Source organism: Oreochromis niloticus, linkage group LG2, assembly GCF_001858045.2.
Source record: "Oreochromis niloticus isolate F11D_XX linkage group LG2, O_niloticus_UMD_NMBU, whole genome shotgun sequence".
Classification (NCBI taxonomy): domain Eukaryota; kingdom Metazoa; phylum Chordata; class Actinopteri; order Cichliformes; family Cichlidae; genus Oreochromis; species Oreochromis niloticus.
The window spans coordinates 3018958-3036583 of NC_031966.2; the positions used below are offsets into that span (position 1 = coordinate 3018958).

Consider the following 17626-nt stretch of genomic DNA (forward strand, 5'->3'; position numbering starts at 1 on the left):
CGCGTTAATCTCACCGTTTTTCTGGTTCTTTGTCTCGATCAAACACTGCAGCTGCTTTACTTCCCGGCCTTTGTGTTATCGGGAGCTCTTTGATGGTTTCATAGCACTTTTTCCTCTCTGTTTGTCATCAGTAACTGCTCCTCCTCATTCTGGTCTGTGTTCACTCATTTTTCTGTTTCTGCAAACTCACTCTGCACATGTGCAGATTTTAAAAACACAGCCCCCCCCCATTCCTCTGATTTGTTATATTTCAGTCAATACTGTATTGATCAGACTAATACAGCAGTGCAGATGGTCAGACAGCGTTTGCTTATGAACACGAGTAATGAATAGAGTGATAAGCAGGCGCATGAAGCCCCCCCCAGTGTCTCTGCCCCTCTGCTATCAGTCAATATGGTGCTTATTTACGGTTGCGTGTCGCAATCTCATCCCCAGCTGGAAGTTATCGATCGTGTTTGTCTGACTTAATTTAACCTCAAAGTGCAGAGATCAGGAAAGGAAAGAGCAAATTGATTTAGAATTAGGATTTTAGCAATAAAAGCACACACACGCTCAGTGGACATCTGTTCAGCTGTTCATGTGTCAGCCAATCACATGGCAAGACGACCTGCTGAAGTTCAGACCAAGCATCAGAATGATGAAGAAAGAATGTGGCATGGTTGTTAGTCTGATATCCAACCATCTCTGAGCTCAGAGGAAATATCCAGCCAGCAGCAGCTCTGTGGGAGGAAATGACTCGCTGAGGTCAGAGGAGGATGGACAGACTGCTTGGAGCTGATAGGAAGGCAGCAATAACTCCAGTAACCACTCGCTACAACCAAAGTCTGCAGAAGAGCATCTCTGAACCTTGAAGCAGATGGGCTCCAGCAGCAGAAGACCACACCGGTGTCACTGCTGTCAGTAAGAACAGGACACTGAGGCTATGGCTAACACAGACTCTCAAACCTGGACAACAGAAGCTGGAGAAACGTTTCCTGGTCTGACGAGTTTAAAGCATGAATCCATCCTACCTGTGTCCGTGTTCAGGCTGCTGCTGGTGTGACTCTCAGTACCATCGTTTAAACTCCGCAGCCTGCCTGAGTGCTGCCGCTGACGACGCCTATCCTTTATGACCTCACTGCACCGTCTTTAGCAGGATAACAAAGCTCCGCGTCTCAAAGCTCAGATCATCTCAGACTGGTTTCTAGAACATGACTGTGAGTTCACTGCACTCAGATGGCCTCCACAGACACAGATCTCAGTCCTGCAGAGCAGCTTTGAGATGCAGCAGACACATCTGCATCAGCTGTGTGATGATGTCATGATGATGTCAATCTCTGAGCAGCTTGTTGAATCTGACCCATGAAGAATTAAACTCAGTACTAACAGGCGTACCTACCAAAGTGTCTGTAAGTTCATCTATATTTTGATCGTCAGGTAAATATGAATCTGTTTTTCTGTGACTGTTAAACTAAGTATTGCTTTTAGCCAATCAAAGGCTTTCCTCTGCTGATGTAGCACTGTGTAGATTCCCGCAGAGAAGACGTGAGTTGGCCTGAAGATGGAGAATAAATGTAGGAATAAATAGTTTTGGCAGCTGGGGACAGATGGATCTGGATGATAAAAGAGAGAGACAGATGAATGAAGCTCGCTGGCTTCCCGTAGGCCAGCCGTGCTATCGCCTCTCCACCAGACTCTGCTCTCAGCAAGATGGCAGCTCGTCAACAGTAAACAACTCCTGTGTGGATGTCACAGGAGGGCCGGCGGTGGAAAGAGAGCTGAGCTTGGACTGAAATTACACATAAATATTATTTTCTCCAAACGAGACAATGTTCATGTTGAAACATTACAGAAGTGCACATACAGCACGGCAGAGAACTCGTATCATAGTGACGGAGATAACGAGGTCAAAGGTCAGAGTGGAGTCACCTGACCTGTGATGTTATTGTGATAAATGACACAAACGAGAAGAAAGAGTGATCAGAATGGATGGGGCATTATTTGGGGAGTGATTCAGCTCCCAAAGAGTCCTTCAGTCTGAGAACCAAGACATCCATCCGTCCAAACATCCATCCATCCAAAAGCCATCCGTCCAAACATCCATCCATTCACCCATTTATACATCCATGCATCCATCCAAACATCCATCCATCCAAACATTCATCCATTCAAACTCCCACCTATTAGGACTTTGGTGTAATATGAATGTGGTGATGATGATAGATCTGGTGTGGTGGATTAATAGTGGATCTCTGAGGTTTGTATCTGTGTTCCTGATCCCGCCCATGTTCTCTTCCTGCAGATAGAAGAGGAGAACGCGGCTCTGCTCGCCGCTCTCACCGACAGTTTGGATGGCATTGTGGATGCAGAGGTGGGTGGACTCTCTGTGTTCCCCGCCCTGGGGGAGGAGCCCAACCAAGAAGAGGAAGATGGTCTTTCTCTGAGCACAGAGGACTTCAGCCAGCCTCTGGGGTCCGAGACCGAGGACCCGTCTCTGGTAAGATAACAGAGCAGCGTGAAGCAGCATCAGAACTGTTTCTTTTGTCTCTATTCTGGGTCCCTGGACCTCACTTTTCCACATCTCCCTCTGTTATGTTTGGTATATTCATCTCCTGTTTCTCTTTTGTCATTGGTCTGCAAATCAAAAGTCTCTCACAGCCCAACAGACAGAGATCCTTTAATGCAAGCTTCAAACCCTATCCAGCCCTCGTCACCCCGGCTGGCTCAGCCTCTCCTTTCCCATGCTCTCCCTGCAGCTTTCTCCCTCGTATCGCCGCCTGTGTTGCGTTCACTAACCTTCATGTTCCCCTCATCGGCCTGTGAGGTTCAAAGTCTGCCTTTAACTACAGGAAAACGGAGCAGCACAAAATAACCTTTCATCCTGTGTGTGTGTGTGTGTGTGCGCGCGTGTGTGTGTGTGGTGTGGGGGTCCTGTTTCTGGGAACCAGGCATCATTTCAGTCACACATAGAGTGAACTGCTTCAGAGAGAGCGCCTTGTAGAGGTTTGTGTCAGAATGAGATCTGGTCATAAATGATGAAATCCTGAAAAAGAATAAAGTCTGAGACGTGTTGAGGACGGCGATACAACAGATTCTTACAGCGAGCTGCTGACCTCAGACTTTTAGGAAACTTTTAAAGTTGTCTGAGTGATTTGACGATTCTGCAGACCTACACAGACTCAGGACCATGAGTGAGGTGGTCTGTGTTGGTCTTTGTGCTGAAGCGTGTGTGTGTGTGTGTGTGTGTCCCTTTTCTTCTTTCACTCAGAGCTGCTGGAGCCCCCCCCCTCTCTCCCTCCCCCTGGGCCTCTTCCTTGTTCCCTGAATCACTCATCCTGGAACAAATCCTGTTCTCTCCTCACTTGCCCCTCCCCCTGTTATCAGCCCTTGCCTGCACCTGAGCCCGTCGACCCCTTACCAAAAACTCTGAAACCTGTTGAGCCCCCCTGCTGGGCTCAGCCTGGAGGTAACTGAAGCAGGAAGTTATTTGACTGCTCGTGCAGTTACCTCCAATGCTGTCTTGTTGCTCTCGTCAACACGAATCCACCCGCTTCCTCAGCGCGCGGTGCTCGCAGGCTTTTCTTGTGTGTTCTGATTTAGCGCCAGCTGACAAAGATGCTATTGTTTGGCAGTCGTGAGTCATGGCGGATGTCTGAATACCTGCAGTGTAAACGTTCACCAGCGTGCTCTGACTTCTTTTTGCACTGACACGCTGAGGCCATCTATAAAACCAGCCTGTCGGTCCACATTTGCTGGGCTCTAAAATGAATGCAATGATAGACTGTGAGATAAGAACGGGTCAATAACCTTTATGGAACAATAAAATATGTTCTTACAGCGAAAGAAGACACCATTGAGTCTCCTAAAATCAGGCTTTTTGGATTGAACTGCTCTGCAGAATTATACCAGCAAATGAATGATGGACCCTTACAGTGAATGCAGCTGTGCTGCAGAGGTCGGTGCTGGGGTCAGAGGTCGGTGCGGTGCAGTATAAAAATAAGAATCTGTGCATTTTCATGCCTCGTGCTTCTCACGTATGTATACAGAAGGACAAGGAGGTCGAGGAGCGTATAAATGATGAGACGTTCTGTTCCCCACCTAAATAATATCTGAACACTAAGACTACAGAACAACAGACACTAACAGACATGTAGGTGGAGCCTCGACAGTGTTGGTGTAATCATGTCCAGTGGGCCAGACACCAAGGATGGTGTCTGGCCCCATCATCCTTATCCCTGTTCATTTAAAGGTACACTGTAAAGTGTGAGCACCCACTGCGAGCTGTTTTAGTGACATCGCCAGGATTGAGGGCTCAGTTTGACGACATGCAGAACACATCACCAATGACACGTTTAGGAATAATACTGTAATACGAGGTACTGAGCCAGAGGTTTTACTGTATGACTGGAGTACTCTAGTTTACTAGTAGTAGTGGGGACAGATCTGAGAGGCCTTAGCAGGAAAATAACCAGTGGCCAGGACATTCCTTCCAAATTGGTGGAAATTGCAATGACGGTAAATGTTTCAGTAATCAGGACAGTTTGGCTCTTGAGGAAGCCAAAAGAGAAACAGTCAAGCCTGTGAGCGCTAACGGTGAGTGTGTACCGGCAGGAAGTCGGGCATTGCTGCAGGCGGTTAAATGCAATGAATTTTTTGTTTGGTGCAAAACAGGCCAAAGATAGCGAGCAGTCATGCCACGACGTGCCTTCGTCTCTGCTGTCTTACACGTTTGTCCTTGAAGCTTCGGCGGTCATCAGTCAGCCGGAGCTCAGGTTGTAAGTAAGAGACCCCGAAGGTCACAGAAATGGCAGCTCAGACTTCATGACTGTCGCCGCCGTTTATTCTTGAAGTTTTGGTTCACTTTTGATAATATTGATCCCAAAGGTCCACATGTAGAAAACTCCAGAGCAGTTTGATTGTGACAGATGCAGCTCTGAGACACACGGGGCTCCGTTACCTTTAAATTATTACACTGCACAGGGCTGTGTTTGACTTCAGAAACAATTTATGTTGGCCTGTCTCATATCATGCAGCTTTAACAGCTAACTTCAGTCTAATAAAACAAAGTTTGGTCAACAACGTGCAGCTTGGCTGGACGTAAATGAGCTGTAAAAAGTGAAGGTGTTCTCATAACATTTGTTAGATTTCGCTCACAGGTGCAGCAGCCGGACATCCATGCAGGCAGAGCAGCCTACTAACAACATTATTCTCTTTACTCTGTGTGTGTCTGTGTGCTGTCACATGACTGCTGTCACTGTGTTCAGGCCTAAATGAGGCGGCGCCCTCTACTGATAAATCCTAGAATCCTAAATTTTTTTCCAAAGTCTTCTAAAAGTTTTCTGTGTGGTGTGATTATAATTACATGACATATATGTATACAGCTCCGTAAACAGTGACAAGTTCAGTTTCCTCAGAGCTAAAAGAGCCGTGCAGAAGCTTTTAACATGTGTTTTCTCTGCACCGTGTCCCCCTCCTTCGGTGCTCGTGCACGCTCTTGCAGTTTGTTCACACGTGATTGGCCCTCGGCTCTTTCTTCCTGCCTGTGTGTCCCAGTGTAGAACAAGGCTTCCATTGATGAGGCCACTGAAGTTGTGGGAGGTGTCCAGAGTAGAGCGAAGAAGAGTAAACTGTGTGTTTGAGAGCCCCGGACACTTTCAGTGGTCCAAACAGACACAAACCTTCAGTCGCCACTTTCACGTCCCTCAATGGGACTCTGAGCGGAGCATCAGCATGCGCTCAGAGCCAAGTTGGCTCGGCCACAAAGAGCCGCTGTGGCCCATTAACGATGTGGGCGACCGGCCCGCTCACCCAGACCCACATAGTATCTGTGCTTGCAGCCAGCACTGAGGGCTGGTGATGATGTGCAGTGGTGCTCACAGAGACACGGCTTCTAATCCTGACCTCCAGATAGGCAGCCGCAGCATCACGCCATAATAAACGCTCTGCACAGACCTACTGCGTAGGTCTTCATATAATGTTGCTTACCTGTGACGGCCCCGATTAGAAACAGAGTTTTTATGAAACGGCAACATCTGTGAGTTTCTATCAGCGATTCAGAGAGACCCAACCCCTGCTGTCAGGAGTACTGCAGTAGTACAGTATCAGTGAGCTGGTCACACATGCGAGCTCTGCTTGTGTATAATTGGCTGATAATCAACAAGCTGAGGTCATACCACAGGAAGCTTCTCGTCAGCTGGTACAGCTTTCAGTTTTATAGCAGCAGCTCACCACAAACTCTGGCGAGCTCAGAGAGACCGCCGCAGCAACAGAACCGGGTCACGGTTCTCCAACCTCCAAACCGTTAACCAAACCTCAAACTAAAATCAGAGCTGAGACTCGTTCACCTTGCTGCAACACACTGAACTTTACTGTGACTGCTCTGACATGCAGGCTGTCAGCTGACCACAGCTGGCCGTTTCAGCACGTGCTGCTTCAGGAAATCCTCCGCATGGCTCCGGTCCTCCTCCTCCTCCTGCAGAGCTGCATTTTAGAATAGAATAGAATTCAACTTTGTCATTGCATATGTCACAGGTACAGGGCAACGAAATGCAGTTTGCATCCATCCAGAAGTGCTTTAGCCGTGATATAGATATATTACAATATATATTAGCAATAATATAGATATGTAAGTATATTACAGAAATGGGTCTATTATGGTATGTTATAATGTACACGGTATGAAGTATGTTATGAATATTCTATAACTATAAGTATGTACAGGCTGTAGTGAGTACAAGCTATGTACAGGATATAAATATGAAAAAAACTATACAGAATATGAGATATACAGTTATACAGAAATGTGAACTATGCAAGTTATAAACAGTTGTAGGATTAAAAATTATCGTATGTACAGAATGATTATTTACACAGAACTATACAGTAGTGCAGTTAAGATAAGTGAGATATGTGGATAATTTCTACAGAGGCTATATAAAGTGCTAGTGGTTGTGAGTGGTGGTTCAGTCCATGTTATTTTCTGCATCGTCTTCTGCAGAAGGAGCTGATGGAGCTGACATGAAGCTCAGACCTGCACTGAATGGGTGACAAGGACAGTGGGCGGGGCTTGGGGGTGCTAGTGTTAATATTCAGCTGAAGGGTTATACTGGGGAATGATGCAGGACAGGTTGGCTTCACGCCTGTAACAAGAGTGTGATGGAGGGATGAAGGAGCAGTCATGCTCGGATATTATAGAAAGAAAGAGTTTGTAATGGGAACGTGAGCTTTAGTCGAGTGATAAATGTACAGTATGTTGACCCGGCCTGCATGTTACTCTTGTACAAACATCCATCAGCGAAGTGTTAACAGCTGACAGAACGTAGATTAAAAACCGGCGCATTCATCTCTCTGTGAGCCCTCGGCCCGTGTTTGTCTTTTTACTGCATTTGTACGTCCGCCTCTGGCGCTCTTTGTCTACGTCATGAAGACACCTCTGACACCTTTTGATTTTCTTCCTCCTCAGCTGAAGAAGCTGCTGATGACGCCTCCCAACATGCCCGCAGGCATGGACGTGCACAAAGAGGGCGTGAACGGCCATCGCTACTGCAACAGAAGCTTGCGCCTTCGTCCGGTCAGACCTCTGCTGAAGGTGAGACAGTTCCTGTCAGTACGTGCTGTTTAAAGGTTCACTGCTTGTTGAATTAGGTTTTCAACAGCAACGTCATCAGCAACAAATTATCAAAACTAAATTCTCCAGCCTCTGGATTTTTACAATGAGTATAAAACCAGACGACGCAGTACTTGTGGCTGCGTAGGTAGTAGTACATCAGTAGTAAGTGGTACAGTACAAAGCAGTTTTTACAGATTATTAAGTTGTATAATAAAAGCTTGCAGAAGCCTTCCTGAGGAGAGGATGCTGCTGATGCTGGACAGAGTTCACAGAGCTGTGGCTTTAGCTTTAGAGCTGCGTAGCTGTGCTGTGGCAGATTGTGTGAGGGCAGCAGTGAGTTATGTGGATAAGCCACAGCTGCACGCAGCACAGACATTAAACGTGAGCCTCTGTGCAGGGCAGGAAACCGCTTCCATGTTTTGTTGTGTGGGGCTTCATTTTTCGTTCCCATGAACAGCTGCAGACAGCAGAATGAAATAAAACAGTTCATCTGAAACATCAGGATGTAGTGGAAGACTACAGGCTGCTGTAGTTGCATCCTTCATTACCACATAGCAGGCCTTAACTGTGTTCGCTCACAGCACCGGTGCTACAAGGGCTGCAGACCAAAAAGTTGTTGCACAGAAAGGCCTTTTGACTTTTCCTTTCTTGTCCTTCAGATTGTGTTTTTGTTTCGTCCCAATGCAGCTTCCAAATTCCATCAGATTCTCTGAGCTGCCTGCACATGCCCTCTACCAGCACACTGGCGGCAAACACAAAGCAATTCCGGGAATTGTTGTAGAATTTGAGTCTAATTACACTGACACAAGAACAATCACAACAGACTACAGCTACTCTGTAGCATTGTGACGTAGTTTGGCTTCAAAATCATTTATGGTACTGATACGGCCTCCTGCAGAGGGAAACAACATCCACTGTGTCGGAAAATCAGAAATTGATCCATTTTTACAATTATTTTATGTTTGTTTGGCATCAGAGCGAGGATCGTTGCCAGGTATACATATAAAGTTACGTTATAGTACATTTTTACAGTGAGCCGAGCTGTTTTTGCTCAGCAGTGCACACACAGAGCTGAGCATCATCATAAATCCCTCGCGTCTTATTTTTTCCTACATGCTCGCGTTGTTTCTCACCCACTGGTTTATGCTCTTGGTAGACTGTGGTGCTCATTTGGGCAGTGCTTTTTGCAGGTTGTTGGTAGACACGCCCCCACCGCCATGTTTTTTTTCCTGTATGCAGAGCACTTTCTGTTCTCACTGCTTGTTTGTCTCCATCTTCAGAGTGATGTCCCTCAGGAGAGGAAGCCCCGGGCGGTGCGTCCCGCTGGGCGTCTGTGCACAGAGCTTCACCGCCACCTCACCACCACAGAGGACACCGCAGCTCCTGACACGGAGGAGGATGACGAGGAAGAGGAGGACGAGGACAGTGAGTCTGAGGAGGAAGAAGAGGAGGAGGAGTCCTCCAGCAGTGAGGCGGAGGGAGCGGCAGGCATGGCCGCTGCCCCCGCTGAGGCACCGAAGCCTCAGTTCAGCTCAGAGAAGGAGCTGCAGTCTGTGGTGGAGCTGATCAGGTACATGCACACCTACTGCCTGCCCTCGCGCAAGCAGCAGGGCTGGGATCGTAAGGACCGTGACCTGCCGCGGCCCCGGGCCCGACCTGAGGCCCCCCGCTCACCCGCCACAACCTCTCACAGCAGAGTGATACTGGTGGCTGGTCCTGGGACCGGTGGGGGCTCGACTGGGTCAGCCAGCGCCGCCCCCAGGAAGCTCCCCTTCGCTCGGCGAAGGGAGATGAAGGCTGACTCCCTTCTCCGCACGCTCTTGCAGCAGAGCAGCTCTTTTGATGTGAGCAAGCCTTACAGACTGCACCGCCCACCCTACTCCCGCAGCCCCAACCGAACGGGAGAACCCGCTCCCTCAGGCCCCGCCAACCCCAAGCCAGACCTTGAGACCCCTGAGAGGAGAAGCCACTCCTCTGAGCCACCACGAAGCCTGGAGGAGACTGCAGACTGCAGCGGCTCCTTCTCAGTTCGTCGCTCACGGCGGCTGGCATCGTTTCCAAGCCGCTTCGCCAAGAGGTTGCGCCCTGAATGGGCCAGGGAAGAAGACGGGAAGGAGGGACGGGCGGGGTTTACACGGCCGCCCACCCAAGCTGGAGGGGAAAGCGCGATGGAGACGCTGCCAGGAAAGCTAACGTCCAGTGAGCTGAGCGACCCCTGCTGCCACGGTACGTCACGCACGTCCTCCTTCGTTCATGAAGGCGGGGTCTGCGAGTGTGACCTCGTCACAGCAATACTGACCTACATGCTGATGAGTTTGTACATGGCAGTGAGAGGATTTTTGTTGTGGTTGCAGAAAAGCCAGCCTGCCTGTGTCTGCCTCTCAACACAAAGTCTGCAGGGTGAGTATCCACAGCTCAGAGTACCTGTAGGTTTCACCAGGCAGGTGTGCCTCAGTTATTTAGGCCTGAACCTTCACTTTAGGTTTACTGATGTTGAGCTGACAGCAGTGCAGAGGTGACGCAGCAGGCGGTCCACGCTGAACATACTTCAGATTATGATGCTGAGAGGATTGTTTCAGCTGTGCTAATCTAAAGCCTGTAAACATGCAAATGACTGTTAATCACCTGGAAATCATAAAAACCTGCATTCATTCGTTTCATCCTGTTTGGGTATTTGCTTAATGGTCTTAATTATAAAAAATTGAATGGTTGGCAGTTTGTCAGTGTGCACACTGTTTGGGCTGACACTAAATTTAAGGCTTCGTGCAGGAACGCAGTGACATCACTTACCCTGCAATGAAACGGTCTCTCACCAGTTGAACTCACTTTTACTTCGGTATAAAAGACGCAGAAGTTCTAGCATAAGGTAACCAAAACAAGAAGAACCCTCACATTCAGGCTGCTCACCTGTGGGTCTGATGAGATTTCAGGATAAAAGACTTCAGCACCATCCATGGAACCATTTCTGAACTTATAAGCCAGACCCAGATTCATCAGGACCCTGGCTGGTTTATCAGAATTTAATTTGGGCAGACGGAGTACTTTTTCAACATTATTGAACGATGGTTGTGTTCTGGGCTCTAACGTGTCCTCTGCTTTGATCCGGCAGGGAGTCCCAGTACAGCACCAAGGCCTTCGAGCAGACACTCAGCGTGGACCTGTGCGGAACGGCGGGTAAGCCTCTTTCTGCTGGGGCCCCACGTGATGACATCATAGCTGCACATGCTGTTTGTCGCTCATGTACTCAAGCCTTTGTCGTCCCCACTCAGGTCTCACCCCTCCCACGACCCCGCCTCACAAGCCTGTGGAAGACGAGCTGTTCAAGCCGGCAGACGGAGGAAAAGGTGGCAGCGGTGGAGGCGAGCCCGTCCACCCGGCTTCAAACAGCAGCGCTGCCACAAAGACCTCGTCCTGGGCGAGCCGGGCTCACCACCAGCGGAAGCTGCCAGAGCAGACAGAGCTATACGCTCAGCTCAGGCGCATGGGCCAGGCCGGCCAGGCCGGCGAGGCCGACGCCCACCACGGCTTCGGCGACCACGACTATTGTCTGCTGAGCCTCGGCGAGAGCCACAAGCGTAGCGCTGCCATCTTCGGCACCATGTTGCAGGGACGAGCAGGGAGCGAGAGAGTCGGCGCTCCAACTCCCAGAGTGGTCGAGGAGGAGCGGGAAGGGAAGGAGAGCGAAGACGGGCTGGTGCGCCCGGAGGCTGCAGAGCCGCGGGAGCAGCTGACCTTGTCATCGTCACCTCTGTCAGACCGCCAGTCAGACGCCGCCACGCCGCCAGCTTCTGAAGAAGAGGCTGAGGGCTCGGCGGCATCTCGCTCGCCCTCGCCCATCCCCCACCTGTGCCCCGACTCCCCCTCCAGCAAGACAGACTCCAGGTAAGATGGACACTTCGGGGGGGGGGCTCTTACATTGAGTCTTACATTGTCAGAGATCAGAGGTCATTATTTCTGGAACATAGGGTTTTGTTTTTTTTTGCCGCAGTCACCTGTTACCTGCTCGTGTCTTTCAGTTTCACCTTGTATCCATCCTAATCTCACATTCTACCCCCCCTCTTTCAGTGAGAACTCGGAGATTTGTCCTGACGACACACAGAGGATCAAAGCCAATCCTGACGAGGTACGTTCGTCATTCCAGAGCCTGAGCTGATGTAGCCACGGTCAGGTGTGCCTCTGCGTACCTGAGAGCGGCTCTGCGCTCGGCCTCCCTCGCTTTAGTTCTCACATCTTTCAGTATTCTGTATTGTCCTTTGTCCTCACTGTTGCCATGGTTTCCCTGTTGCCAGGACAACTGCCAGGTGTTTTACATCCACAACCTGCCGAGCAGCGTGACCCAGAACATGCTGAGGAAACGCTTCCAGGTTTTCGGCAAAGCAGAGGACTGCAAAGTCATCATCTGCAACGAGTAAGTGTGTGTGTGTGTGTGTGTGTGTGTGTGTGGGCCACCTCCCTGTCGTGTAGTCTGTCCCGTGATTGGCCACGGCCCCTAAAAGTCAGAGAGGGTCACTACCTGAGGGGCTCATTAAATTTGACTTTGAAAGTTGAATTTCATGATGGCGCCCGCTCCTGTTGTTGCAGACAAACCCAAACATTTGGTGGTGATGATGTAATAGTCTCGTTTCGGGGTCAGAGGTGAAGTCACTGCTTCATTGTATCCAGGATGTCACCGATGAGCTTTCTGTGTCTGCACCACGCCTTAAAGCATCAGTAAGCTAATGCACCGCCTGTCCTCTGCTGGCCTGTAGGGAGCGCTGTGGGGTGATAAAGATCCGCTCATCGGGCGTTCAGAAGCACTGGAGAGAGCGGGAAGCTGTTTTCCAGAACGGACCGGCGAGCCCGCGGAGGCTGACGAGGAAGCGCTACATAGACCTCGGTAATGAACGCACACAGCAGCACTCACAGGTGCACTCAGTAACCTGGACAGGTGTGTCAGTCATTAGTGAAGCAGAGGAAGAGCGCTTCAGCTACCACAGAGCATTCTCCACCTGTAGAGGCGGGGCGCTCACCCAGCTGTGGTTTGTTTCCCAGCAGCACGCCTGACCTGAAGCTTTGCTCTGTCTGTTTCAGATGAAGCCGGTCCCGGCCCAGTCAAGAGCAAGTACGATGCAATGGACTTTGACACTTTGCTGAAGGAGGCCCAAAAGTCCCTGCACCGCTGACAGAAGAGGTCCACCGTCTGGCCAGCCTTAGTAAAGAGCATCAGCCCTGCAGCGACGCGGCTCTGCCCTCAGACTGACTCCCAGTTCCTCCACGCAAGATGACCTCGCAAAATGTTTACATTTTTACTGTTGGAATAAACCACGAGGACCTCGTTTTTTTAAGTTCTTTCACCGGAGGACACTGCTCATAAACGAGGTGCCGCTGGGACCGCGGAGCGGCGCAGAGTCACTTCAGAGAGATCGCTTCTGTGCTGCTTTCCTGTCTGCACCGGGATGCCGTCGGCTCACCGTGGACGAGCGGGCGTGAGAGACCCCGTAGCAGATCCTTGCTATCCCTGCGTGGCGTTGGTTGTCGTGGTGTGTGTCCCCATGTGTTTGTCGTTCTGTTTGTTTTGTAAAAAAAGAGAGAAAATCCCCTCTGAGGTCACGACAGGCGACTCTACGAGCTGCGTTTGCTTGTGCGGTCGCATAACCCCAAAAAAGAACCTGCTTTGTTTCAGCGACAAATTCTGGATGTTATTAATTTTAAAATTACTCTGTGTGTGTTATGGACAAAGAATATAAGAAAACATTTAATGTAATCATTTTATGACTGAGAAAGTTTACAAATCTAATATGAAGAAAAAAAATCATGTTTTTTCCTTTTTGTAATTGTAGTGCTTCCTTGATTTGATCTATGCACTGTAAGGACGCACCTGTCTCTGCTGTCCCTCCCTCCGATCTCTGCCATGCTGACGTTACGGCTGCTGCTGCTGCTGCTGATTCACACACGAAGGCTTTCGGGATTTGGGGAAAGTGTTCCCGCACTCGTTCACACGCACTGAAATAAGATGTGAGTTTACTGGAACGTGACGCCTAGAGATGTGGCCTGAGATGGAGGCGTAGGTACAGATTAGTTTGCCCACATCCATCAGAACCAGGACGAATGTTGGAAACACTTTTCCCAGATCTCAGAGCCTCCTTGTCTCCCTGATGGGAGCCACATCCATCCCCCCCAACCGCCAATGCAACCGTTACTGTTTACATCTGGACAGCAGCAAGCGTGAGGAAAATGGAGAGCGCTCTGTACAAATCCAGCACTTTGTCCAGTATTCACCCCTTGATGCTGCTCATCAGCCCCCTGGGGCCGAGAGTTGCCGGCGGGTCACGTGTGCGGGCCAGCCGCGGCACGAGCGTTGCCCTCGACAGCACGCAGAAGGATCGGCTGGTCTTGTGGAATGTATTCAAGGACCTGAATGTAATCGTGGCGTTTTCCCCGTTTCTGCTCGCCCAAAGATTGTGGAGCTCTCCGGTGCTTTAAGAGGGTACACCGGCCAGGCTGCGTGAGCCGCTCCGGCCTCAGCAATCGTCCGCTTGCAGCCGATTTACATTCCCGGCGCAGCTAGCAGCAGCAGCACGCCGTCAAAGGGAGAGAGCCTCCACAGCTGCCGGCGAGGTGGCACGATACGGCCCGGGGACGAGCGAGGGGCCGGCCGAAAGGGAAGGAACAGAGCGGGGGTTTCCCGTCTGTTTCAGATGAGCATCTCTACCTCACATCCATCTGCCCCCGCCCTTTGTCTGTATACGCTCTCTCCCTCCTCTTTTATAAGTGTCTGTCACTGGTTTTTTTGCTCGGTGTTCTCGGTGTGGGGCTTTTCTCTGCTGATGGGCAGTGTGGGTGGGTTTTTTTTAATACTGCGACTCCTACCACTATTAGCCCCGGTGGGGGGCTACTCTCTGTATCCGGGGCCCGCCTTGAGGCGGTCCTCGGCGTGTCTGTTTCTTCGAGTCTCGACCGTGTCCTCGTGTAGCTGAGTGTTTCGTCTTCGTCTCGTGTTTGAGTTGGACACTACTGATGCTAACCCTAACCCGGGCCGGGCCAGGGGGGCGGAGCAGGTCAGGTTACCCGTCTTCCCCTCATTCTTCCTCGGGAACGCGCCCAATCCTGATCTCCTGCTCATCCTCGCTCCCGGCCCGACTCCCTCTCTCTCTCTCTCTCCCTCCCTCTCTCTGTCTTTGGGTTTGAGGGTTCCGGGTCTTTCCCAGACTCCTCCCACTTCTTTCCCTTTCCTCTTCCTTTCTCTATCTAATCGACTCGTTGGTAACACACAAAAAATTGAATGTTTACATCACTTGATTCTCGTCTGACTTTATTAGGAACGCACACTAAGTACAAAGGCGCCTTATTCAGTGTTTCAAACTAAAATAATAGCAAGCAAAGTGTCCCAGGGGGCCGCACCCCCCCCCAAGGCTCACTGATGTCCAAAATGTATACATACTGATGGAGGAACAAGAACACCTGAATGAGTATTTGTGCTTAGTATGTATACTACTCAAAAGTGAGAGAATGTGCTGGTTTACATGTTAAAAAGAAATATATGAGTATATAATGTGTACATAGCACTATGCCTCATTGTAAACATAAAATGTATTGTGTGTTTTTGTAAAGGTGGTGGGTCACTGTTGATTCTGAATCAGGCGGGAGGTGCTGGTTTGGGTGGGGGAGGAAATCCAACACTGTAGTTCCCTTTAGTCCGTCACACTAGCACGTCCCATTTCTTTGCTGTTTATGAAACGATGCGTTTTATCTTCAGTTTTCTGAAAAAGCAATTTAAGATGCAATACATAATAATCTTCTGATTACAGCCTTCCTCACATCCTGAGGAAATAATGCGTGTGGGTGATGCTGAGGCGTACTGCAGGCTGTTCTGTGCGCAGACCGCGGCGGGAGGAAAGCGGTGCGTCGTGAACGGCCGTCCGAATTTACTCTTGCACAAAATTGTCCCAAATGGTGAAACGGCGTTTCCCATCAAAGAGCCAATGGGAAGGAATTTCTGTCGTGTGACAGCAGCAGCTGATCCACACCGCGACCGGAACACGGGATGTGAGAGGGGGGAAGCAAAAGGAAGCTGTCGCCGGTTTGACCCCGTTAAATATCTTTAGGCGATGCAGAAATCCCCCCCCCCCTCCCCCGCAGAGGCGCAGGTATGTGGGCGGAGCTTTCTGGATGAGGTTTCCGCCCTGCTTTTAATTTGAAAATCTGAGACCGAGTGGGGTTTCTGCAGTCAGTCCTCCAGGTGAACGACATCAGCTACCCCCGTCTCCAAACGGCAAGCCTTAAAAACCAGCCGGGGGAACCACTAGCTTTTATTATTACTGTTTAACCTCCTTTCCAATCCAACGTGGTTTATTATTAAATAATTACTGACGTAATTACAACTTTTTTCAATAGCCATATTATAAAAAAATATATACATATATATGAATATATATTTGTGTGTTTGTGTAGATATCTAGATGATTATATACTTTCTTATAGAAAACTTTGATGTTGATCATTCTCCTGAGTGTTTTGAGAACACATTTCAGCATATATAGATATATATAAAAGTGCTGTCTGCCTGGTCTAGGTCCTAGGTCAGCAGGCAGCAAATCCAAATAATTTAGAAAAAAGAAAAACCTTCCAAAGGGAATACCCTCGTCACAATGCAATACCTTTCTTTCCACCCTTCCTTTCAGAAAAATGGGAAATGGCAAGAAAATCATTTGTTAGGCAGGTTAACCAAAAAAATTTTAAAAAGTCTTCAGTAATAAAGAGCTCGGCTCGCAGCCCGTGGAAAAACACGTGACGTCTTGGGTTTTCTACGTTGGCGATGCCGTGGCCATTTAAAAAAAAAACAAAAAACGTGTCCACCCACGACTCGTTTCACGTCTTGTCGGGTTTTTGGTTTGAGAATGGAGCCCAGCATCGACGCGTCTCTATCTCCTAAATGTGAGTTTGGAAACTCGACAAAGGGCATACGCGTTTCATCGTTTCTCATTTCTATTGATTTCCTGTCTATTTACATCTAATCTATCAGATTCACAAATTCTTATTTTTTCTTTTTTAACTTAGTTTTTGGTAAAAGACAAAAAGGTAAATACTGCTAGTGAGATTTTATATTTTTACATATGTTGGTTTTATTTCGCGTCTTTTTTATTTATATGCCACTTAGTTTGGACGTCTTTGGTTTTGTGTGAATTCATATGTCTGCAGACAAAGGCATTTCAGTATTTTTGAATTGTTAAAATCTAGTTTCATAGAAGCGGAGTATCTGATGTTATAAATTATATTTTAATTCATGTAAATAGTTTAAAACAGAAGATTATGGCTTCCTTTTAAACTGAATACATTTCTCTTCAGAGATTGTTTACATTATGAAACTGTAGAGATGTGCTCCTCATATACTGTATAAAGTACATATATTCATTGATTTGCCTCCAAAAATAAAATCCTAATGAACAAACCTTCGGTGCACGTGCTGCTTTTTGGCACAAACGGGCGAAGCCACCGGAACACCACCCAGGTCTGCGGCCGTTTGTCGAGGCCGAAAATTGGAGCCACCGACTCTGTCCCACGTGAACAAGCTTTTTCTGCCGTTTTAATGCAGCGGTCTGTGGTTCGCCATCTTCATCCTACAGTATGTTCAGTTTTCATGCTGTCACCACCTGTCATACAGCACCAATCGCAGCAGCAGTCATCTAAAGGTGCTTTACACAATCATGAGCCACGTCCATCCCCCCCAGCCGCCAATGCAACCGTTACTGTTTACATCTGGACACCAGCAAGCGTGAGGAAAATGGAGAGTGCTCTGCACAAATCCAGCACTTTGTCCAGTATTCACAACCTTGAAGCTGCTCATCAGACCTGTGGGGCCGAGAGCTGCCCGCAGGTCACGAGTGCAGGCTGGCCGCGGCGTGAGCTGATCATTCTGAAGGATCAGCTGGTCTCGTTGAATGTATTCGAGGACTGGGGTGAGGAAGGTTTCCCGGCTCGGCTGGTCGGAGGAGAGAGCAGAGGGAACGGCTGGTTTCTGATACATGGACGTTGTTAGCAGAGTGGAAGTGCTTTCTTTAT

General features: G+C 49.0%; 1 protein-coding gene across 1 annotated transcript in view; it reads left to right on the forward strand.

Annotated features, from left to right (window-relative positions):
* Nucleotides 1-17016, forward strand: part of ppargc1b (peroxisome proliferator-activated receptor gamma, coactivator 1 beta) — a 52330-nt gene extending 35314 nt beyond the window's left edge. Inside the window, exons 3-12 of the mRNA XM_005453206.4 lie at nt 2282-2476; nt 7442-7567; nt 8869-9814; nt 9943-9988; nt 10698-10762; nt 10858-11470; nt 11654-11711; nt 11878-11996; nt 12337-12464; nt 12659-17016. Coding sequence (XP_005453263.1) covers nt 2282-2476; nt 7442-7567; nt 8869-9814; nt 9943-9988; nt 10698-10762; nt 10858-11470; nt 11654-11711; nt 11878-11996; nt 12337-12464; nt 12659-12750 — 2388 coding nt within the window. The 3' untranslated portion in view covers nt 12751-17016. The remainder of the gene's footprint in view (nt 1-2281; nt 2477-7441; nt 7568-8868; nt 9815-9942; nt 9989-10697; nt 10763-10857; nt 11471-11653; nt 11712-11877; nt 11997-12336; nt 12465-12658) is intronic.
* The last annotated feature ends 610 nt before the right edge of the window (nt 17017-17626 follow it).